This window comes from Eurosta solidaginis, chromosome 1 (assembly GCF_040869045.1).
Source record: "Eurosta solidaginis isolate ZX-2024a chromosome 1, ASM4086904v1, whole genome shotgun sequence".
Taxonomy (NCBI): domain Eukaryota; kingdom Metazoa; phylum Arthropoda; class Insecta; order Diptera; family Tephritidae; genus Eurosta; species Eurosta solidaginis.
The window spans coordinates 327,446,123-327,471,173 of NC_090319.1; the positions used below are offsets into that span (position 1 = coordinate 327,446,123).

General features: G+C 38.3%; 1 protein-coding gene across 12 annotated transcripts in view; it reads left to right on the forward strand.

The window, feature by feature from the left end:
* The window catches only part of Ace (Acetylcholine esterase), a 374,783-nt gene that overhangs the window by 217,392 nt on the left and 132,340 nt on the right, over positions 1-25,051 (forward strand). For all 12 annotated transcript variants that reach the window (XM_067762076.1, XM_067762071.1, XM_067762074.1 and 9 more), the window contains exons 6-7: positions 1,439-1,975; positions 3,957-4,164. In XM_067762076.1, the coding sequence (XP_067618177.1) occupies positions 1,439-1,975; positions 3,957-4,164 (745 nt within the window). The remainder of the gene's footprint in view (positions 1-1,438; positions 1,976-3,956; positions 4,165-25,051) is intronic.

Consider the following 25,051-nt stretch of genomic DNA (forward strand, 5'->3'; position numbering starts at 1 on the left):
TTTTTTTGGTGATTGCGATTGCGAGATTTTAAGATGTTGTGTTTCGTTGAAATCAGCATTTTTCTTAAACTAAAGATCTAATGCTTCGACGTTGGCATCTACCAACGATTTCCCTCTGCAGATTTTGTCAGAATGGTTGTTTTATGAGCCTGATTGGACAAATTTAGCCTTACCTGTGTTCAAAGTTATCATGCATACCCCTTCAACTAAATCTCACATGGTTGTAGTTTAAATTGTTGGCAGATATAAGGACGAGACTTCCCATTGCAAGTAAATTTTTTAAAGTGAGCGTGACCGTTTTCATCATCTCTAGTTAAGTTAGAAATTAACAGCAGGATCCTGCAGAAGTACCATTGCGCTAAGTCATTCTAGATTGTACGTTTTCCTGACTCCGTATCTGCGCTTCGAAGGGGCGCATAGAGCCACAGTAGAGGCGAATGGTTGGCGCAATCGTGCTAGAATGGCAGACGAGACGATACAAATGTACACCGAAGCTTGCTTTTCAAAAGTCCCAATTAGATTGGGTGAGATTAAGAAAAGGGGAGAGTTGTAGCTGATCGACCAAACGAGAAAGACGTAGACCCAACTGCGGGGCTGTAAAATGTCGAAAATCATATGTAGGTCTTACAATCTTAGACTAACGAAGGTAATACTATCATTAAAAAGACAGACTTGTAGACTCATGACTGGTATTCTGACTTGACTTTGGCTTCTGGCAGCATATGCTTTCAAATTAAACCTTGTCTGTAAAAGCACATGTAGGAAGTGCGGGTTGGAGAAGAAAATGATCGAGCACGTTGTGTGCTCGTGCCCTGCGCTTGCCAGACACAAGCTATTAGGAGTGATACAGCTATAGTATGTGTCAAGAGGACGGAGTTGTTTTATAAAGCAGGTCCAGGTTTTTAATAGGGTTTTTGGTTGGTTGTTAGCCACACTTCTGGTTACACTTTGGACTGATTCAGTCTATGTGACGTGTGTCCTCACGGACTTGTCATTTAAACCTTACCTAACCTGATCCAATTAAAAGTTAGCTTTTTCTGAACCAAGTACTTAAATGCTGCGATGAACTGCTTTTGTCAAACGAATAGCAAATTAATAAAGAAGTATCCTGTTTAAGATTTATTCGTTGAACTTATTAAAATTGTATACAATATGTGGTGGACATGCTAAAAAGTACAGTCATGGCTATTGTCTTATAATGAAATATTGTAGATTTTTATATGAAAGGTTTTAACGATTAGTTATACACATATTTTCGGTAGCTATAGAAAGTTCCAATTGTTGTACGCTTGTAAAAAAATAAAATATTATAAAATACGCATGGAATGACTCATAAATGTTTTTGTTCATACTTTAAAATATTTGACTAAATTATATTTCCTTCTTTCACATTTTCTATGTATACCTGCTTTCCGGCTACATCGTTGTCAATCGTTAGCATACAAATAAAGCCGACACTGATCATTTGATACATAACGGAAATCCGCAAAACACCACAAATGGTTTACCCGTACTCATTTGGATTTATGGTGGTGGCTTTATGACGGGCACTGCTACATTGGATATTTACAATGCGGATATTATGGCAGCTGTTGGCAATGTCATTGTCGCTTCATTTCAATATCGTGTGGGGTCATTTGGTTTTCTACACTTGTCGCCCGTTATGCCCGGCTATGAGGATGAAGCACCCGGTAATGTTGGTTTATGGGATCAAGCTTTGGCTATACGTTGGCTAAAAGAAAATGCTCACGCCTTTGGTGGTAATCCTGATTGGATGACGTTATTTGGTGAATCGGCTGGTTCGAGTTCAGTGAATGCGCAACTTTTATCGCCAGCGACGGCAGGTATGGTGAAACGTGGCATGTTGCAGTCGGGTACAATGAATGCACCTTGGAGTCATATGACTTCGGAAAAAGCAGTGGAAATTGGCAAAGCATTAATAAATGATTGCAATTGTAATGCGTCACGATTGTCGGTAAGTGCAGTTTTAACATATATGTTTCTACACAATTTATAATTATCTTTATATATAAAAATCACGTGTCACATTGTTTGTCCGCGATGGACTGCTAAACTACTGAACCAATTTTGAATTTGTTTTGCACCCCGTGTGTAGTTTGATCCAACTTGAAATATAGGATAGGTTGTATCTCAATTTATAGTCGCAATATTATTTTATTGAAAATTTTTTTATACGTTTATACCTAATAATAAAATGTTACATACACGCACCGGCACTCATATTTTCAGGTGGTGCGGATATACTTCCAATTAAAAATAATTGGTTGGTGTTTAATTAAACTACGTGCTTATCGATGAAAGTATTATAGCGAATGTATAGCACATCACAGAGGGGGGGGGGGGGATGGGGGATTACCCCCGGACCCGGGGTTTCTGAGGGGCCCGCAATTTAGAAGTACTAAGAAAGTTTTTTAATTTAGGAGTCTCTTTAGTTGTTCCATGTGCAATTTTTAAGCCGAATTTCAAAAGCAACGAAAATCTGCATTTCATTTTAATATATTAGTGAAGTGTGAATAATAAAAATCTCTATATATAAAAGGAAAGGCTAAAATGTGTGTTAGTTGGTCGCCGGTGTTTGAAGAGATGCGTCGGTCGATTTTGTTCAAGCGTGGACCCGGGTACCCCTAGAATGTATTTATATAATATGAATATCAAATGAAAGCTGTTGATGAGTGCTTTAGTACTGAGAAATATATTATACCGCCTGGTGACTAGGGTCTCAAGATATAGGCCAAAACGTGGACCCGGATAACCCTAGAATGTGTGGGTAATATGGATACGAAATGAAAGCTGTTGCTGATAGCTCTAAAGTAATTTTCATTGTGATATTCGATTTAGTCGCATCAACCTGGCAAACCTGATAAATATGCCTGCGAAGCCGAAATAGAGACGTGAATTAATAATACCTACATACCTATTTACATACGTCCTATTCGATTTGCCTGACATTTGGTATATACTTGCCTATATTAGTATTTACAACCCTTTTTTCCGGGAAGTAGACCAGAGACGGACTGGGACTGGGACTGAGATTAGGACTAGGACTGGGACTGAGATTCGGAGTGGGACTGTGACTGGGACTGGAACCAAATACATACCACCCTCTGGGACAGGCAATAAGGGATGAAGAAGAATGAGAAGAACGCGAGAGAAGAGAAAAGAGAGAAGGAGACTGAGAAAGAAATATAATGAGACGAATATGGAGATAGATGAACCGAAATAGACGGAGGGAGGAGTGAATAAAAGGATCAGGAAAAAGTGAAGAGGGGTGGGGGGAGGGCAGAGTTAGATGGAAAAGCTTATTAAAATGTACGCAGATAGGCCAAATTTAGGGCAGAACAACGTCTGCCGGGTCTGCTAGTATACATATATATATATATATATATATATATATATATATATATATATATAACTTATCATTAGAGTGTAGGGTTGTACTTATAATCTAAAGTGTTGTAGACAGTGAAAGAAAGTATACTTTATTTATGGTAGTAAATTATTCGTTGTTAAAATCACAAATATAATTCAAATTACGACTCTTAGTAACTATTAAAACATTGTTATTAATATGTTTAAAGCCCTTATATATATTCGATTTTTACTTATATATGAGTAACTCTTATTTTTATATTACGTCTACGCACTGTTAGCGTCACTGTATCAGACCTACCCGATATGCCACCCCTTTTATCGTGAGCACCCATCCCCTCGTAACCCTAGTAAATATTAGGTTCTATACCCTGGCAACGGATTAGTAGCAATTTTCGTTAGCAAAGAAAATAAGGCGTGACAAGATGTTGCATATATCATGCTGTAGATACCACAAAAATACAACTTGATTTTATTTGAGCTCAAAACTTCATACTAACTACATTGTATATATGTGCTTATGTTGCCCTTTGAGTTACTCTTATTATTTCGTCTTCTTTTTTCAGGTAAATCCTCAAGCTGTGATGACATGTATGCGTGATGTTGATGCCAAAACAATTTCAGTACAACAATGGAACTCATACTCGGGAATATTAAGTTTTCCCTCAGCACCAACCATAGATGGCGTATTTTTGACCGATGATCCAATGAAAATGTTGGAGAACGCCGATTTACGTGGCTATGATATACTCGTAGGAAATGTGAAAGATGAAGGTGAGTAAAATATATGATTTTCCATGTCCATTTCAAATGCTTGAAGAAATGCAAAGTCTCGATTTCATTTGAATCGTACTTTTGTCAAACGTTTGATGTCAAGTGGATACACAGTTGCCATAAGCAGTACGAATCCATTCTTTACCGGTCAGGTTTTAGAACAGTGGTGCACAGCGCCGTCAAAGCTTCGAATATGTGCTTGAATTTACCTCAAAAAGAGCATAGAACTCACGCTTTATTGCTTGAAGTACAAACTAAAACTGATTGACTGCTTGATTTACTGAATCTCTGTCACTGCACTCACACGACATGCAGGTGAACGCCAAATAGCTCTTCGAAGCTCTACGAAGCTCACGAGTGCATCTCTATTTAAGAATAAACAAAAATTGTATCCCACTCAGTGCATAATGATATGAACGGTTCCTTATGTTCATGGAAAATCTGCATATATAAATTTTTCTATTCGTGTGTTTGTGACTGGAGGAATTTAGTCACAACTCCATCGATTTTGTTAAAATTTTGTGTGTGTTTTCATGGGGGTCTGAGGATGCCTTGATTCACAGTTGGCTCTAATTGACTGGTGTATTATTTGAGAAGAGGACCAGGGACAGACACATTCCAAACTGTTTGAGAAACTTTTCTTGTCGAGAAGTGAACCAGTGTCCGACCTTTTCGGGAAAATCTTATTTATATTTTAGTTCCATATTTGACCCTTTCCTAGACCATTGATGCGGACCAGGGTGAATGTGTCTTCACAATATGGGTATCATATAAGATGTGCTAATAAGGGTTTTAACAAAGGGTTGTGGTTAATCAGAAGAGAGAGAGGGAAAGAGAGTTAAGTGGAAGTTGGAGACCGAGAGTAAGAGATGGTTGAGAGGAAGAAAAATGGAGAAAGAGTGAGAAAGGGCAAAGAAAATTGGAGTAGAAAATGGAGATAAAAATGGAAAAAGTGCGTGGGGAAGATAGGAAGGAGAAGAATCTAGAGAAGTGAAGGAGATGAAGAAAAATAGAGGGATGTTGATAGAGACGAGTTACCTGGGAGGTTAGGTTAGGTTGAACTGGCCATCCATGAGAACCTCACATAGACTGATTGAGTCTGTAGTGTTACCAGAAGTTTGTTTTAACGACCAAACTGAAAAACCCTATCAAAAACCAGGACCTATGTTATAAAATAACTACGTCCTCTTGGCAAATACTAGAAGCTTCCTAGGACTTAAGCCACTTGCTGCTTCTAGATCTGACAGCTGTATCACTCCTTATAGCTGGAGTCTTAGCCTGGCAAGTGCAGGGCATGAGCACAGAACATTCTCGATCGCTTCCTCCTCCAACACGCACTTCTTACATCTGCTATCAGTGACCAATCCTAATTTAAAGGCATCTGACGCCAGAAGGCAGTGTCCAGTCAGAATACCCGTCATGAGTCTACAGTCCTCTCTTTTTAATGATAGTAGCAAATTTGTTAGTCTAAGGTTGTAAGACCTCCACATAATCTTCGACACTTTACAGACCCGCGCTTGAACCCACGCCTTTCCCGCTTGGTCGATCATGTGCACCTCTCGCCTTCGCTTAATCTCGCCCAATCTAATTGGGACATCTACGGAGCAAGCTTCAAGGGATGCGCCCTTTTTAGCTAGTTCATCCGCTTTTTCATTCCCATCTATTCCCATATGCCCTGGGACCCAATATAGATATATGCTTCTCCCTGTCCCGATTCTCTCCAGAGACTGCTTACACTCTAACACGCATTGAGATGCTGTGATATGTGAGATTATTGCCTTAATTGCTACTTGACTGCCAATATAAAAGTTAGCACGGTTGCCGCTTAAGCCATTCTCTTCCAGGGTTTCTACTGCTTTGGTTACGGCTAATATTTCCGCTTGGAAAACGCTACAGTAATCCGGCAGCCTGTAGGATCTGCTTATTTCCGGATTAGCACAGTATACCGCAGACCCTACTCCTTCCACTACTTTGGAACCATCTGTGTACATATGTATTGCCTCGTCCGCCATTTGCGCACCCTTGCGCCAACCGTCCACCTCTATTGTGGCCTCAAGATCTCCCTCGAAGCGCAGATAGGGAATCTGGTAGTCCGTTCGTCTTGTGATTGATGACGCTATACTACTATAGCCATATGGTCGGCGCTCAAGCTGCCCCGAGGCACCGAGCCTGGTTGCAGTTGTTAATACTATGGGAGCAGAATATAGAAAAATTCAGAAAGTGAAAGGGAGAAAACACGTAGAATATACTAGAGTCAAATATGGAGAGGAGGAGTGAGAGGCAAAAGTTTACAAAAGTTTTTTTTATGCAGAAGCTACAGTATGGCAAATGCCTCTGTTTGCTGAGAAAGTAGATACGTCACAGAGAAGAATGATATCAGGCACGGAATCGTCTCAATTATCTTTATTATCTTATATGTAAAGATAAATGCGATTTTGAAAATTCTGCCATAGTTAGTGTCATATAGTTTCGCAGTGGTTTATAGAAACAAATATATTGAAATCGGCGGATCAAGTGAAGCAGGTATTTCATATTTGCTATAGAGATTTCATATATGAGGAAATTCAGGTAAGAGTGGTAAAGAGAGTGGTAGTAGTACTGGGAGTGAGAGTGATAGTGGGAGTGGGACTAGGAGTGGAAGTGGGAGAGTTAGTGGGAGAAGAGTGGATGTGGAAGTAGGAATGACAGTGGGAATGAGCTTGGGAGCAAGAGGAAGATAGATGGAATAAGGGATGGACAAGAATGGGAATGTAAGATTAAATAGAAGATATTGGCATAGAGAGTGAAGAGAGGTAGCAACATTCACCTTTGGAATGTAGGCAAACCAATTTTTTGGCAGAAAAAAGTCTGCCGGTACTCTAGTTAAGATTTTAAATTTAAAAGTTGAATGTTTGGATGTTTTTAGGTCTAGACGTTTGCTTTTGTGACTGAATCACGTCAGATTCGCCAAACGGATTTTAAAGAAATTTCGCACGTAGATAGCCAATAGTCTGAAAGGATCTACTGATTATATATATTTGGAAAAAGTGGTGGTTGGGGTCCTACACCCCTTGTGAAGTGTAACTTTTTAGCTACTTTTAGCTGATATAACTTTAAATATATTGACTGTGAATAGTGATATTGAGTATACAGGCTATATTAATAGATGTATACAAATTTTGGAAAATTTTTGTAGATCCTGCCACCACCTACACCTCTCTTTGAAATAATATTTTTAAATTGCTATAACTATTCCCGTCTTTGTCACAGATCAATAATATATGGGTAACTGGGACATTTCAATAGAACTCTTAGGAATTGCGGGAAAGTCGGCATTGTCGTCGTTCTGTAGCCACACCCCTTCCACTCTTTAACAATATTTAGTTATCGTGATAAATCTACTTTGTCCTAGACAAATACTATTTGGTTATGTCAAACCGAGGTCAAAGAAAGTTTAGAAAATCGACCAAAGAAACGTGTTCGGAACCATTTCGGAATTATTTCTAGATTACTTTAGCACTATTTAGGGACTGTTTCGGGATTATTTTAGGAGCTATTTCAATAATTTTTTGGAATATTTCTGGACCGTTTGCGTTATAGGTATTCTTCATACAGTTTCGAGATTGTTTTCGACAGTATTTCAGGACTATTTGGGACCGCATCGAGAATTTTTCAAAGTCATTGCAAGGCTGTTCCAAAATCATATCGGAAGAAATGCTGCGGAATATTGTTTAGCTCTGGCTGATTTCGAGATTGTTTTCGAAACTATTTCTATATTTCTAAGCGGGGTCGCCCCTCGGCAGTGTTTGGCAAGCGCTCCGGGTGTATTTCTGCCATGAAAAGCTCTCAGTGAAAACTCATCTGCCTTGCAGATGCCGTTCGGAGTCGGCATAAAACATGTAGGTTCCGTCCGGCCGATTTGAAGGGAAAATTAAGAGGAGCGCGACGCAAATTGGAAGAGAAGCTCGGCCTTAGATCTCTTCGGAGGATATCGCGCCTTACATTTTTTTACATTTATTTTCGGAACTATTCAAACCCTTTTAGGCGTCACTTCGTAAGAACGTATTTGAATGTAGTATTAGACCCCACTTTCCTTCTTTCTTTGGGTCGTTATGAGTTTATCTCCACAATATTCCGCTACTGCGCGCGCTTTAATATCGAGATCTTTATCTCTATGTTTCAAGATTATTGTATTGACTGTCTTCAGGAACATATCGGGTTATATGGCAATAATATTATATGCACAGGCTAGTAAATAAATTAAATGTTTTGTTGTTTTTAGCAGTAGTGTATTTTACTTCGCGGTTCCCTAAACCGCGGTTTCACCAAAACCCGAGCTACGAAACTCATACAGCTAAGCGTATACATCCAACTAATAAAGCCTCCAACTTTCAACTGAATAGTGTTCTTGTGCATAAATGGCTAGATTCAAAAATAGCAAAACTTTGCATCGACGCTGCACCATAATAGAGTTGGTGTCGCTGAAAAGTGTTGCAACCGGCACTGCCATAAATGCGCTCACAGGCACTTCATTTTAAACAAACGCGGCCACCTTCTAACAAACTTTGACAAAAGTGGCAACAGCTTTACTTCCTGTCGCGAGCACTTAGAGCACGTAATAAGCGCAGGATACATTTAGATGAAAGTTGCAATTCACGTATATACATATATTTGTATATATACCATGATTGTAGGTAGCTTGTATGTATGTATGTATGTATGTATATTAGTTGTTTTTAGCTACTACTCCATTTTCACCAAATTGCTTTGTTTCCCCTTTAAGCGGAGTAAAAGTGGTCTTAAAGTGGGTGAAGTGTATTTGTGCGTATAAAAACAACAAACCAGGCGAAAATGATATAAAAATAGAATGCAGTGAAAACAGCGTGATACTGTGTTGTTGTTGTTGTTGTTATTTGCATTTGTTGTTGATCTGTTTGTTGTTTTTGTCGCACTGCATTGTTATCGCTTTTGCTCTGACGTCAGAGATGGCCCAGAAAACTGAGGCGACGACCTAAGTGAAGGCAGTGCACGTTTAAGCCAAAAGGAAATAATACAAAAATTTGCAGAACGCGAGTTGTGGCACAGGGAAAAGGAAAATAGAGTAAACATTAAAAAACAAAAATATGTAGGTTATAAAATCGTGCTTGCCGCTGTTGGCGTTGTTGTTAGATTGGTTGACAAACTGACGAGACATTTCTGTTTGTTTTTTGTTGTTGTCCTACATAAACCAAACACACATACACACACAAACACATATATATGACGTACATTTCCCCTGCTAGTCTATAGTTCGCTGCATGAGCGTAATTGCGTTTGGTTGCAATTTTTTGACTTTTGTCCAAATTTAGTTTCGTTATTTATCGCGAAATCACAAACTACGAAAATTGCAATTTGTCGCGGTAAAGGGATGAAATATCCCCAAGGTGAATAGTTTATTAAAGTTGTATTCAGAAAATATCTATGTAAATGCGGTCGTAAAATTAAATTTCACTTGGGAGTTTTTTGGCCTTTTATCTGTACGAGTACTTCGTTCATATCGAGTTTTGCTTTTTCCCTCTGAAAGTGGACAGGAATTAATTTGGTTGTTTAAAATATTTGAGGTAATCAGCTATTTACAGTGCACTACGGCATACTAGGCTTAAGGGGTCACTGATGCTCACGTCTTCTGTTATGCCCGTTGGAGATGGAAGAACTCGGCCGGCTTGAAGAAATTGATACATTATATATGATTGTACCCGGGGCTTTTGACCAGCTATGTAAAAACCAGTTTCAAAGAAGATAAACTGACCGATGCGTGAGGACCTCATATATACTGAGTGAGTGCATAGTGTTGCAAAAAGTTTGCTAAGATCTACGATATTCGCTGCTTCTAAATATGATAGCTGTGCCACACCTAATCGCCGTACTCTTAGTCTGGTGAGCGTAGGACACGAGCACACGGTCACTGTATGTGCTCGATTGTTTCCTCCTGCAACCTGCAGTTCCGAAAGCTACTAGTGCTGACGAGGCCCAGTTTTGGGAGCATGTGACGATTTTTTTTAGTGATAAGAGCACAGCTGTTTAACCCATATACACTTGTAGCTTTTTTGTTTTTGTTTTGTCCCGAAGAATAGGCAGAGCTACAAGTTCACAGTTTGAATATACAAAAAATTGCATAGTACTGCCATATGCCCTCAAATATAAATTCCATTCATATGAAAGTAACTGAATTTCATATGAAAGCGCAAAGAAAAAGCACGTACATATGAAGCCAAGGCACTTCGGTATGATATTAAAATTTACGCAAACAAATTGATAACAAAACAATTTTCAAAAATATTATAGTACTGAGAAAAATTTTAATTAAAAACAAGTAAGGAAGGCTAAGTTTGGGTGTAACCGAATATTACATACTCACCTGAGAGCTTTAGAGACAAAATAAGGGAAAATCGCCATGTAGGAAAATGAACCTAGGGTAACCCTGGAATGTGTTTGTATGACATTGATACCCATTGAAGGTATTAAAGAGTATTTTAAAAGGGACTGGGCCTTAGTTCTATAAGTGTACGTCTTTTCGAGATATGGCCATAAAGGTGGACCAAGGGTAACTCTAGAATGTGTTTATAAGATATGGGTATCAAATGAAAGGTGGTAATGAGTATTTTAAAAGGGAGTGGGTCTTAGTTCTATAGGTGACTAGGGTGACTCTAGAATTTTTTTTGTATGACATGGGTATCAAATTAAAGGCATTAATGAGTATCAAATTAAATATATTAAAAGGGCGAGCAAAATGTGGACCAGGGTGACCCACAACACCATCTTCTGGGGACTGCTAATTTATTTATATATGTAATACCACGAGCAGTATTCCTGCCGTGATTCCAAGGGCTTTTGATTTCGCCCTGCAGAAATTTTTCATTTTCTTCTACTTAATATGGTACCCATTTTACAAAGTTTTTTCTAAAGTTATATTTTGCGTCAAAAAACCAATCCAGTCGCAATGTTTCATCCTTTTTTTCGTATAGAATTCTGACATTTTTTTCATTTTTTGAAATTTTCGATATCGAAAATGTGGACGTGGTCATAGTTGGATTTCGCCCATTTTTAATACCAAGATAAAGTGACTTCAGATAAATACGTGAACTAAGATTGGTAAAGATATATCGATTTTTCTCAAGTTATTGTGTTGACGGCCGAGCGGAAGGATAGACGGTCGACTGTATAAAAATCGGGGCTGAAAACCGGTTCGAACCGAACCGTTTCATGAACTGAACCACCCGCTGTTGTGAGGCTTTGAACCGAACCGTTTTTTTTCTTAACTCCAAAAACAAACCAAAAATTGGTTCGGTTCGGTTCAAAACAAAGCTTCAACAAAAATCACTTAACTTATTTAATTCCCCACTTTGCTTGAAAATACAACTCTAAAATAAAAGTGCATACATTTTTTCTCAATGGCAACGCCGTGAGTTGTCACCTTTGATAGTAATAGCGTCTATTTTTTGCGCCTGTAGTCAAAAGCTTGTAAAACAGTAAAAAAGTTCACAAAATGAGTTCAAACCCCGTGCATAACAACTTTGTATATGAAAGAGGTTTTTCATTTTTCATTTATAACATAGTCCGAACTATAACACGAACCACATACATATCTCTAACTATAAAAATTGTAAAGTTAAATTAATCAAATTATTTTATTAATTTATCAATTTTCGAAACATTTTATGTACAGTTTTTAGAAAATTTCTGAATGTTCAGTCTTGAAGCTCATTCAAATTTAGTTCCAATGTTCCCTATCTCCCATATAAAAACAAATTTTGTTCATGCGATGTATGAAAAAAAAAAATGCGAACACCCTCTTGAAACTTGCAAATTATTACATTACTGTTAGATGAGCTACAAAACTGCACACTCAGAAATTTTTTGAAAGTTTTTAATAAGTGTGGAAAACTGATGAAAATTGAATTAATTGTTGGGAGTTTTGTGTAAGCTTTGAAAAGTATATATATAGTCTGTGTTATAGTTGAAACGATATTTTAAATTGGAATAATTAAAAACTAATAAATAAACATAATTTGGGAACAATACCGTTTTAAAGGGAGACCATATTATTTTTCACTTAACCGTATATCAACATTTATAAGCTTAATGCCTAAAAAAAGCAAAGAAGACATTTACATTTTCATGAATATCTTTTAGTTTGTGTTGTAATCTCGCATATAAAATTTAGTAGGTATGTTTTATATGTATATTGAAAGCAGCTAATTGACGAGCCGGATCACGAACCGGTTCAAGTTTTGCCTCAGTCGTTCGAACCACTGAACCGAAACGCTTCGATTTTCGAGGCGGTTTACAGCCCTGATGAAAACTGGGCTTGGCTTCAACCGATTTCGCCCATTTTCACAGAAATAAGTTATCGTCATAGAAGCTATGCCCTTACCAAATTTCACGAGGATTAGTGAATTTTTGTTCGACTTATGGCATTAAAAGAATTCTAGACAAATCAAATGAAAAAGGGCGGAGCCACGCCCATTTTAAAATTTTCTTTTATTTTTGTATTTTGTTGCACCATATCATTACTGGAGTTGAATGTTGACATAATTTACTTATATACTGTAAAGATATTACATTTTTTGTTAAAATTTGACTTAAAAAAATTTTTTATATTTAGAACACATATAGTAATAGGAGTAACGATCCTGCCAAATTTCACCATGATATCTTCAACGAATGCCAAATTACAGCTTGCAAAAGTTATAAATTGCCTCCGCTTAAAAGTGGGCGGCGCCACGCCCATTGTCCAAAATTTTACTAATTTTCCATTCTGCGTCATAAGGTCAACCCACCTGCCAAGTTTCATCGCTTTATCCGTCTTTGGTAATGAATTATCGCACTTTTTCGCTTTTTCGAAATTTTCAATATCGAAAAAGTGGGCGTGGTTATAGTCCGATTTCGTTCATTTCAAATAGCGATCTGAGATGAGTTCCCAGGAACTTACATACAAAATTTCATTAAGATACCTTAAAATTTAGTCAAGTTATCGTGTTCACTGAAAGATAGACGGACGAACGGACATGGCTAAATGAATTTCATTTTTCTCCCAGGTCATTTTGATATATAGAAGTCTATATCTATCTCGATTAGTTTATGCCGTTACCGGGCACCGTTATGCGAACAAAATTAATATACTTGTGAGCTCTGCTCAGCTGAGTATAAAAAGAAGACCATCAAAATTCTTTAAACATTTAAAACATTTTTTTTTTCAGTTTAAAAAAGTTTTAGTGTACATGTAATTTTGTATATGTATTGACATTTGCACTTTAATATAAAAAACTTTTTGAAAAGCCATGAATAAGAGTAAATTGGTCGTAAGAACTGCACGTGATCTTCGATACTTTGTAGCCCCGCGCGTGGTTCGACGTACTTGCTCAATGATGTGCGCTCCTCGAATTTTACAAAAAAAAAAAAAAAAATCAATATAAAGCACGGTGACCTCCGAAGAGATCTTAGGGCGAGTTCCTCTTCCAATTTGCGTCATGCTCCTTTTTAATTTTTCCTACAAATTGGCGGGACGGGACCTACTTGTTTTAGGCCGACTCTGAACGGCATCTGCAAGGCAGGTGAGTTTTCACTGAGAGCTTTTTCATGGCAGAAATACACTCGGAGTGCTTGCCAAACACTCCCGAGGAGCATTTTGATGTTGCTTTGATCGAGGCGTGAATCCAGGATCTTCGGCGTGATGGGCGGAGCACGCTACCATCATACCACGGCGGGCGCGCCTTATTTAATCTCTCTTAATTTGATTGGGACGTTTACGATGTAAGCGTCAAAAGCTGTAGTTTCCTTAGCTAACGCATTCGCATTTTCATTAGCAGCTATTCCCGTATGTCCGGGGACCCAATATCTAAGTATATACATTTCCCCCTATCCCGATTCTTTCTAGGGTTGTCGTACACTCTTACACAAACGATTGGTTTTCGGGGATAAAAAACACGGGGTTCGTGTATTCCGGGATTGTCATCTCTAGCGTATACGCATGCGTTAATATCATGTCAATAGCATATGGCATATACATTACATTTTTAAACTTCAATGCGTTGGTATAACATTACAATGTTTAAATATTGAGTTTTTGTTTGCCGTTGTAGCATTTATGCTACTCATAAAAAGCAGTGTAGGGCACACGTGACGCCGTTGCATACAAATACAACAATGGAAATAGCAGTAGCAGTTTTACTAAATTTTGTCAATTTAATCTTTTTCTTAATTTTTTTAGTTCAAGGAAAATCCTCTACGCATTTTTTAACTGAAACTATTCAAAGCACTCCCAAAAACATTTTCGGGATTTTAGGATTATTTGAGGACTATTTCGGGATTATTACGCGTATGCTTTAGGGATCACATTTTAAACTTCTCTGCATTTGACTTCGGATCATTTCGGAACTATTGCGGGATTGTCCTCGGTATCATTTCGAGGCTTTTATGGGACCGATTCGGGAACAATACGTAACTATTTCGGGATACTTTATGGAGTTTTTCGGAACGTCTTTGCTACAATTTCAGAATTGTTTTTGTCATCTTTTGTGGATCGATTAAGGATAATTTGAAGATGATTTCGATTATTTTGAGGCTGTTTCGGGGCCGTATCGGCATAATTTCAAGACACTTTCAGGCTTTCTGCGGTTGGTTAGGAGCTATTTCTGCATCAAATCGAGACTAATTGGGTTCGTTTTTGGACCATTTCGGAACAATTTTTGGATTGTTTTTGGAATCATATTGAAACCATTTCGAGATTATTTCGGCACAGTTCACGATGATTTTCGGTACAAATTCCGGACTATTTCGGCCAGTTAGAGGCTGTGTTCGGAACCATTTCGGGATTGTTTTGGGAATCTTAATGGAGCTTTTTAAAGATGTTTTGGATTATTTTTGGACCGTTTTGGAATTATGATCCAGATTTTCTCGGGACTGTTTCGGAGCAGTTTCTTTGTTGTTTCGTAATAATATCTTCAAGATTATTTCATCACTGTTTCGAGATTATCTGCGTATAGTTTCGAGTTTGTTGCTATAAATTCATCCCGGATTTTCGGGACTGCTTTAAGAGAAACTCCAAAAGAGAGCTCCAAGTAAAAAGTTCGAACCTTCTGGAAAATACTCCCAAATTTTCGAATTTTTTCCACAGCGCTTTTAAAATTGGTTTGCATAGGTTCAGCTCAAAACTTCATAGCAGTTTTCTTGCTTGCTTTCTTAATTGGCGCTTAATTGTTTTAGCGGTTATGAACGTCCAAAAGCGCCCAGTTGCTCCTTCACGGGATTTACTTGCGCCAATTGGTCACACCAAGGGAAATTAAATCGTTTTCCACCTGGCCTTTCAGCGGATTGGGGCCGACTTGTTCCTCTGTTTCCATAGGCGGGCTCCAATAATAATACCGGAGCATGATCCATCATTTTCATAACGTGGACAACCAGCGTAGCGGCTGCTTTTTAATTCGCTGAACTATGTTGATGTCCGTGTAAAGTTCCCAGAGCTCTTCATTAACGCGTAGAGGTCCGTAAATCTTTCGAAGGGCCTTTCTCTCGTACACTCCCAGAGCCACTTCATCTGATATTGTCATGGCCCATGCTTCTGCACAATATAGTAGGACGGTTACGGAAAATGACTTGTAGAGCATTATTATCATTTGTCGAGAGAGGACTTAACGTTCCAATTGCCTATTCAGTCCAAAGTAGCATTTGTGTTAATGCTGGTTCCCAAATAAACGAAGTCTTTCATAATTTCGGACAAACCAAATTCAGAAAGATGTGCGTCATTTCTTTTTTTGGCGCGTTTTTTCCGAGATTTCGTGCACAGTGGAAATCTGGTCGATGGTAGATTTGCCAGATATGAAGCCGCAATTATTAGATATGTTCAATCAAATGTTTCACGGTGAGATTCAATCTTTCGCACAACATGCTTAGCAGGGCCTTATATGCGATACTAAGGTGGCTGATTCCGCGATAGTTGACACATTTTGCAGGATCCCCCTTCTCGTGAACTGGGCAAAGAACACTTAGATTCCAATCGTTGGGCATACATTAAATCCATGTTTTGCTGTTGTTATAGCGACAAGGATACTTCCCGAAGTTTTTGGGGATTGTTATCGCTGTTGATGGTCTTTGCGGAATATATACCCTGTACGTTCCGGTAACAAACATCATTAAGGTACAAGTCCGACCATCTCGGGAACGATTTAATTGATCACATTAAACCTACAAGGCCATCCTGCCCCCATCCCCTAGTCCCATGAGCAATTTGGCGTCGACAGAGCCTCGCCTGATTAAGATTCGCCACGAGTAGGTGAGTATATAAGGTTGACAATTGGGTTGGAGAAGCTATATATTGCGCTGGCAACCCCTTGAAACGGTTGTGCTACACAATTTCTTTAATAAATTTGGCTTTTAGTCGCCTCTTACGCAACCCGCTGGTTGCTCATACGCCATGGTGAGCAAACATACTTAAGTACATACATATGTAGTTTCTAGTATCAAAGTGAAGGTATGATTCGAGAGTCCTTGATAGACCATCCTTCTCCTACTATGCGTGTATCAGCTTCACCATCCCCCTAAAGGGATTAAAGAAGGGAGGAACCTTTATGAACGTCTAGGTCAGCGGACTGGACCAAACTCCAAAAACATTTAGGACAACATTTAGGACAGCCCAAAGAAGTTGCCACTATAGAAGAGGTGGAGGAATCCAATAACTTTCAGAGGAAAAGCAAAGGCTCTATGGTGGAGCAAGGAGCTGAGTCTTCTTACTAGACAAATAGAAAAAATAAGGTCTCGGAAAGCGAAGTGTGCAGGGACGAGTATAGGCATCTGTTGAGACTCTACAAGTGAGAAGTGCACAGAGCGAGAAGAGCCTCATGGAAAAGTTTCTGGGCGGCCATCGAGTCCTCCAGCGAAACATCGCGCTTGAGGAAAGTCCTAGAGCGGTTAAATATCGTTCAGGCAATAATATCGTCCAGGGAATTAAGTCACGTAGCAGTGAAGAGTCCCTTGAAGTGAGCATACACTTTTTCTAAGTTCAAATCACCTAGCCCAGATGGCATATTCCCTGCCAAAGACAAGGTAGAAATGGCACTGCATTGGGTGGTCATACAGAGAGAGAAAGCCCTGCAATATAAGAAGTATGTCTTGGGTGTATTCTTAGACGGGGCTTCCATAAGGTCTCTGAAGGAGTCGTTTCTTAAGTACATCCACACCTGGTGCGGCTGTATGTTTGATTGCAGAAGCACTACTTCGCAGGGCGGCTGTATGAGACACGAAATTGGTGGATAGGGGCACGGTGCAAGGGTGCACAGGGCATTTTAACCGCTGCTGTGAGCGCTGGTTATGAACCAACTACTCTGATGGTTCGATGTGGTACCGGTAAAACTAGCAGCGCATGTAGATGACGGCGCAATTGTCATAAGTGGAAAGTGCCTTCCAACAACTTGTAGCTTTGTAATAAATAATATTCTTTGGGATACACCTAGCTAAGTACCTAAGTCGTGTTGAACGCCAACGCAGAGATGACGGATTTGGTCTTGCTTACTAAAGAGTACAAGGTTCCAAATTGGAATATGCCTAAACTAGGAAAGTCGATCGTGCAGGAGAAACATTGCACAAAATATCAAGAAATCATCCGAGACTGTAAGCTGTCGTGGAAGCTCAGGAGGGTGAAAATGCTTCGACGGAATTTTATGTATGCAAAAGAATGCTGGGGTGGGTGTAGGTGGGGTACATCGCCCTCTCTTTCGCATTGGGGATTTGGATTTGAAGCGATTGTAAAGCCTATCCTATATTATGGAGTCGTTGTTTGGTGGGTAAACCACACAAAAAAGAACAAAAAAAAACCTACAAAAAATATAGTGAATATGCAGGCTATCATTGCTTAATATTAAAAGAGTCCCGAAAACAACCCCTACGGCTGCAAAGTATGCTATTCTGCAAATTTCACCTTTAGACCAGGTGGCGAAGAACATAGCGCTAACACTTGCAACCAGGCTCAGCGCCTTCTTGCAGCTTTGCACAATATCCAAAAGTTTGTGAGAGCGTACGCAATCTTTGGAAAGATTCTAGATAGGGAGGAGCATACATCTATGTCGGGTCACTAGGCTTATGAAAATAAAAGAAAATTAAAAAGAGGATGAGCTAGCTACAAAGAGTACATCCCCTGGAAGTTTGTTTCGCAGACGTCCCAATTGAATTCGGCGACCTTTAGTAAAGGCAATAGCTACACCTGATCGACCAAGCAGAAAAGGCCTGGAACCAAGCGCAGGGCTGTAAAGTGTCGAAGATGATGAGTAGATCTAACAACCGTAGACTTACAAAGTTACTCATATCATTAGGATTGTGAATTCATGACGGGTATTCTGACTGGACACTGCCTTCTAATGTTACATTCGCTTAAATTAGGCTTGATCAAAGAAAGCAGACATAAGAAGTGAAGGTTGGTATTGTACAAACGATAAAGATACTCCCCGAAGATTTTGGGGATTGCTACCGATGTTAATGGTCATTTACCGAATATAAATCCGGTACATTCCGATAATGAGCAACAATAAACCCACATTAAACCTTCTAGACCATTCTGCGCCCTCACCCCCTATTTCCATGAGGATTTTGGGGTCGCCAGAGCCTCGGGTTCTAAATATTTCTACGGTACATTCATATTTGTAACAGGATTCACATTGGTGAGGTTAGTTATTTGTTGGCGGAAACTCTGAAGCTATAGGACTTTGTATTGCGCCTATTCCAGCCTTGAATCCTTGAAGTGCGGATTTTAAGAGGAAACGATCGAGAATGCTTTGTGCTCGTGCCCTGCGCTTGCCAGGTTAAGCTCCAGTTGTTAGGAGTGATACAGCTATGAGATCTAAAAGAAGTAAGTGGTATAGGTCCTAGAAAGCTTCCAGTATTCCGTTTGGTCTTTAGAAAAATTTCCGGGAATACTACGGACTCATTCAGTCACGGACCGGCCAGTTCAACCATATTCAACTTACAGTTATTTCGAAATTGACACTAAAATACAGATCCGCTTAAAAACTTTAAAGTTTCAGAAACAATGAAGTTAAATCAAGATAGTCAAATGTTTTTGCTTCCCTTTTAAAATTTTTATTTTGCTGGTTAGGCCCTTTTTGGATTAGTAAGCTAACGATATGTATGTATGTTAACCTGGGTCGATTTGTATGGACGAAAGTTAACCGATATTGCGCCATCGTTTATTCGATAGGATTTGGGTTCAGGAAAAAAATTTTCAGTACGCATACACAAAAAAAAAATAACTTTCGAGCCGGCGACATTTTGTTTTCTGTTTTTTTTTTTTTTTTGTTTTTTATTTTTACGGTTTTTTCATGACCTACTAAACAATTTATATTTATAAATATACTAGCAGACCCGGCAGACGTTGTTATGCCCTAAATTTGGCCTATCTGCATACATTTTAATAAACTTTTTCCGTCTAACTTTGCCCTAGCCCTCTACCCTTTTTCCTAATCTTTTTGTTCACTCCTCCCTCCGTCTTTTTCGTTTCATCTCCAACTTCGTCTCGTTTTCTCTTTCTTCTTCATCTCTTACTGCCATTCCCAGAGGGTGGTATGTATTTTGTTCCAGTCCCATTCCGAGTCCCATTCCCACTCCGAGTCACAGTCTCAGTCCCAGTTCTAGTCCTAATCCCAGTCCCAGTCCGTCTCTGATATACTTCCCGGAAAAAAACATCGCAAATACTAATATAGGGAAATTTATATACGAAATTTCAGGCAAATCGAATAGGACGTATGTAAATAGGTATGTGGGTATTATTAATTCTTGTCTTTATTTCGGCTTCGCATGCATATTTACCAGTTTTGCCAGGTTGATGCGACTAAATCGAATATCACAATCAACTTTAAAGCTCTCAGCAACAGCTTTCATTTGATATCCATAATACACACACATTCTAGGGCTATCAGGGTCCACGTTTTGGCCTATATCTTGAGACTCTAGTCACTCAGCGGTGTAAGACTTACCCTGTATTATAGCATACATCAACAGCTTCAATTTGATACCCATAATGTAAAAACACATTCTAGCTGTATCCGGGTCCACGTTTTGACCCTAGTCACCCAGCGGCATAAAACTTACTCTGTACTAAAGGACACATCAAGAACTTCAATTTGATACCCATAATGTAAAAACGCATCCTAGTGTTACTCTGATCCCCGTTTTGGCCTATATCTCGAAACCCTAGTCACCAATAGGTATGAAAACTACCCTGTACTAAAGCACTCATCAACAGCTTCAATTTGATACCCACAATGTAAAAACATTGTCTAGGCGTTCACGGGCCCACGTTTGGCCCATATCTCCGCCCTAGTCACCCAGGGATATGAAAATTATCCTCTACTAAATCACTCATCAACAGCTTTAATTTGGTATCCATATTGTATAAACACATTCTAGGGGTACCGGGTCCACGTTTTGGGCTATATCTCGAGACCCTAGCCTCCCAGTTGTATGAAAGTTATCCTGTACTATAGCACTCATCAACAGCTTTCACTTGACATTGTATAAAAGCATTCTAGGTGTACCCGGGTCCACGTTTTGGGCTATATCTTGAGACCTTAGTAACCCAGGGATATGAAAATTATCCTGAACTAAAGCACTCGTCAACAGCTTTCATTTGATATCCATATTGTATAAACACATTCTAGGGGTATTCGGGTCCACGTTTTGATCTCAGGACCCTAGGCACGTAGCGAAAAAAAAGGTAGACGTTGGTCGATTCTCAGACCTACCCAATATGTTCACAAAATTTCATGAAAACCGGTTCAGCCGTTTCGGAGGAGTTAAGCCTCTAAAACCGTGACAGAGGAATTTTATATATTAGATATGTATTTATAAATCGACCCAGTCTAATGTATGTTCTTCAAAATTTCCAAAAAACACTAATAAAGCAAAACCTGTTTACATATGTAAACGCTTAAAATTCAATTCGACTAACAAATACACGCATTCGGGTGCACAAAAAATTCATGATTTTCAAATGGGATTTCAGTTATGCAGCTGAAAGCCGCAGGATATGTAAATGAGAGTAGAAAGGCGAGTACACAATAACAAATAAACGCATTCAAAGGATGAAAGAACAAGGTGTAGCAGGAAAAATATGAAACGAAACAATAATAACAAGGGCATTTTAGCTAAAGCCTCGCAAGCCCAGACAAAGCGTACGAAAAAGTATTTACAACTACAGTAAAATAAGAAAATCGAATAAAAACACGCCCGCATATTGCATTGTATATTTAAGATATGATTTTACGCAGCCACGCCATTTCTTTCTTTCCCTTAATTTTTTTTATTATTTTATATATTTTATTTACTCGTTGTCGCCGCCAGCTGTTTGTTAGCACACTTTTACGAATGATAGTAGGTAATGGCAATTTTTCAGGCTGTTGTAAATAGTAAATGACCTTGAACTCACAAACACATTGACACGCGCCAGCTTAGCTACTAAACAAACGAAGTAAAAAGCAGCTTACAACAATAAAAATAAAAAAAATAAGAGGTTTGGAAAGATACTAATCCATGCACATAAGTGTGTGACACACATTCATACACACACACACATGCACAGTATAAAAGCACAGCAACTAATCTTTACTAACATAAAACCAAACAGCAGGTGTACTCGCTGTCAGCTGAGTGTCCGCGAATCACGAGCCAAGAAACGCGCGTACGCATCGTAGAACCAAAACAAACAAATTTTGAAATGGAAACACCTACACAAATACATATATATGTACATGCATATGTGGTAAAAGTAAAAGCCAACAACAAATTCAATGGAATTCCTCCAACAATTTAAATCACACGAACCACATCAAATGCCTGGCAAGCCACCCAACGAATAAGTAAGTGAGCCATCTAACCAGCTGGTTTTATAAAATATGTATAGCCAAGAGAGCAAGAGTGGCAACGACACTTACCCGAAAACAATGAGGTAAACGTATGTACATATGTATGTGTGTGTAATTTCCGCAGAGATAAACTGAGCTGAGCTAAGTTGAGCTAAAGAGGTTGTCGAGTTGAATTACTCGTAAGTTGGCCTTACCAATGTATATAAATGGAGGCACATTCATATACTCGTATATATATATATACAGTGATGGATAAAATAATAGGTGTACTCAACTTTGGTTCTCTATCATTACAAGATTTTGCAAATGAAAACAAATTTTGTGTAGCAATATTTATAACTTTAGTTACTTATACTAAATACATATATGAAAATCATTACAATTCATTCATTTTCAAGAAAACTGAAATGGAATGGCCAGGTCAATACCCTGACGGCAACCCGATTGAGAACAGTGACCTTAAGAGAAGATTGGCGTTCTTTTCATTTCATAACAAGCGAGTTATTTTGGCACAGGATGAAGGATTGGGATGGGACAGCACTCCATTGGAAACATGCCAAAAGTTATTTTAAGCCATGATCAATAGAATAGGCAAAGTTATATTAAACATGGAGGAGATACCGTCGATTAAGAAAACAGTGGAGTAAGCAATTATAATTCACTAGTGTTCTTTGATTTCTAAGAAAAGTTTCATACACCTATTATTTTGACTAACGAAAGTTTTTTATTATGATACAGTTTTCTTGAAAATGAATGAATTTTAATGATTTTCATATATGTATTTAGTATAAGTAAATAAAGTTTTAAATATTGCTACACAAAATTTGTTTTCATTTGCAAAATCTTGTAATGATAGAGAACCAAAGTTGAGTACACCTATTATTTCATCCATCACTGTATATATATATATAAATTTTTAAGTTTAATAAAAGCGTTATATATATATACATACATATCTATATATACATAAGTAATCGTATAAAAGTTAATATCAGCACGAGGCTGAGGTGAGAATTGTTTTCTTAAGCAGGTGTGAAATACTTAAACTCTACAAACACGCGTATCTATATCTATATGTAACCAGAGTTGCCCCTTAATAGTTTTGTTTATTATTAAAATTTTCCAAACTAGGTACCCAAAAACTCTAAAGACGTTATTAAATCAAGAAAATCAAAAAAAAAAATTGTTTTTGTTTTATCGACTTATTGATAAAGGATTCAAGTTTCGATTCGAGCACAAGGCCAGAACAATAATTTTTTTGTAATGATAATTATTGTTTTTTAAACGTTTTTATTTAGCTTGGTTCTGTGTAGCGAACAGAATTTTGAAATTGAAATTTAAGTAACTTCCCAATAAGCTACAAGCCTGAAACTTGGAATATATTTCAGAACCTGATGACAATGCAATAATAAGAAAAAAACTCCGATAGGTGGCGCAAGGATCGAGATATTCCAAAAGATCGTATTTGTACTCCGATTAGGCTCATATTTGAAACAAATATTACATAGAGTCCGGTAGAAGTGACATCAAAATACTTTGGAGTTCGAGGAGGGACAAGCGTACGTGGCGCTACGTCAAGTAAAGTCTTTGGAAGGATTGTATATTGAGAACTTAGATTGTAACAAATTGTCAGGAAAGATTCCTTGTAATAATGAACTAAATAGAATGAGAAAAAATAGGCAATTAAATAAAGGCTAAAAAATTGAAAAAATAAAAAATTGAAAAAAAAATTTTTTTTAAGTTTAATAAAAGCTTTGGGCCCGTGAAATTTATAAAAATGTGAGGCGTAGCATAACCTGATAAGAATCAGTTGGTCTTACTTATAACTATAAATATAAATTTGACGCGTCCAACGCTTTTTTAATTGTCTGATCAACGCCCTAGATTGATGAGGAGTGGGATGACTAACTCGAATCGAAACTTGAAAATCAAAATATAAATTATAATAATTTCTAAGGTAATTTTACTGATTTTCACTTAGTCTCACTTCGTCGCTGTTTCGAATTTGTTTAGTTTGTACATTTCTAGAGATGGGAAAAAGGTAAATGCCCATTGGTTATACATATATGGTAAAAATGGGTAATTACTCAAATATTTATTATTTACCCAAAATGAGGGAATTAATTATGTTTGAGAAAATATATGAAAACAAGTAAGGAAGGTTAAGTTCGGGTGTAACCGAACATTACATACTCAGTTGAGAGCTATGGTGACAACACAAGTGAAAATAACCATGTAGAAAATGAACCGAGGGAAACCCTGGAATGTGTATCAAATGAAAGGCATTAAAGAGTATTTTATGAGGGAGTGGGCCATAGTTCTATAGGTGGACGCCATTTAGGGATATAGCCATAAAGGTGGGCCAGGGGTGACTCTAGAATTCGTTTGTGCAATATGGGTATCAAATGAAAGGTATTAATGAGTATTTTAAAAGGGCGTGGACCTAAGTTCTATAGATGGACGCCTTTTCGAGATATCGCCGTAAAGATGGACCAGGGGTGACTCCAGAATGCGTTTGTACGATATGGATATCAAATGAAAGGTGTTAATGAGCATTTTAAAAGGGATAATCCTTAGTTCCATAGGTGGACGCCGTTTCGAGATATCGCCATAAAGGTGGACCAGGGGTGACTCTAGAATTCGTTTGTGCAATATGGGTATCAAACGAAAGGAGCTAATGAGTATTTTAAGAGGGAGTGGGCCTTAGTTCTATAGGTGGACGCATTTTCGAGGTATCGCAATAAAGGTGACCAGGGGTGACTCTAGACTTTGTTTGTACGATATGGGTATCAAATGAAAGGTGTTAATGAGTATTTTTAAAAGGGAGTGGGCCTTCGTTTTATAGGTGTTCGCCTTTTCGAGATATCGCCATAAAGGTGGACCAGGGATGACTTAAGAATTTGTTTGTATGTTATGGGTATCAAATGGAAGGTGTTAATGATTATTTTAAAAGGGCGTGGGGCTTAGTTCTATAGGTGGACCCCTTTTCGAGATATCGCCATAAAGGTGGACCAGGGGTGACT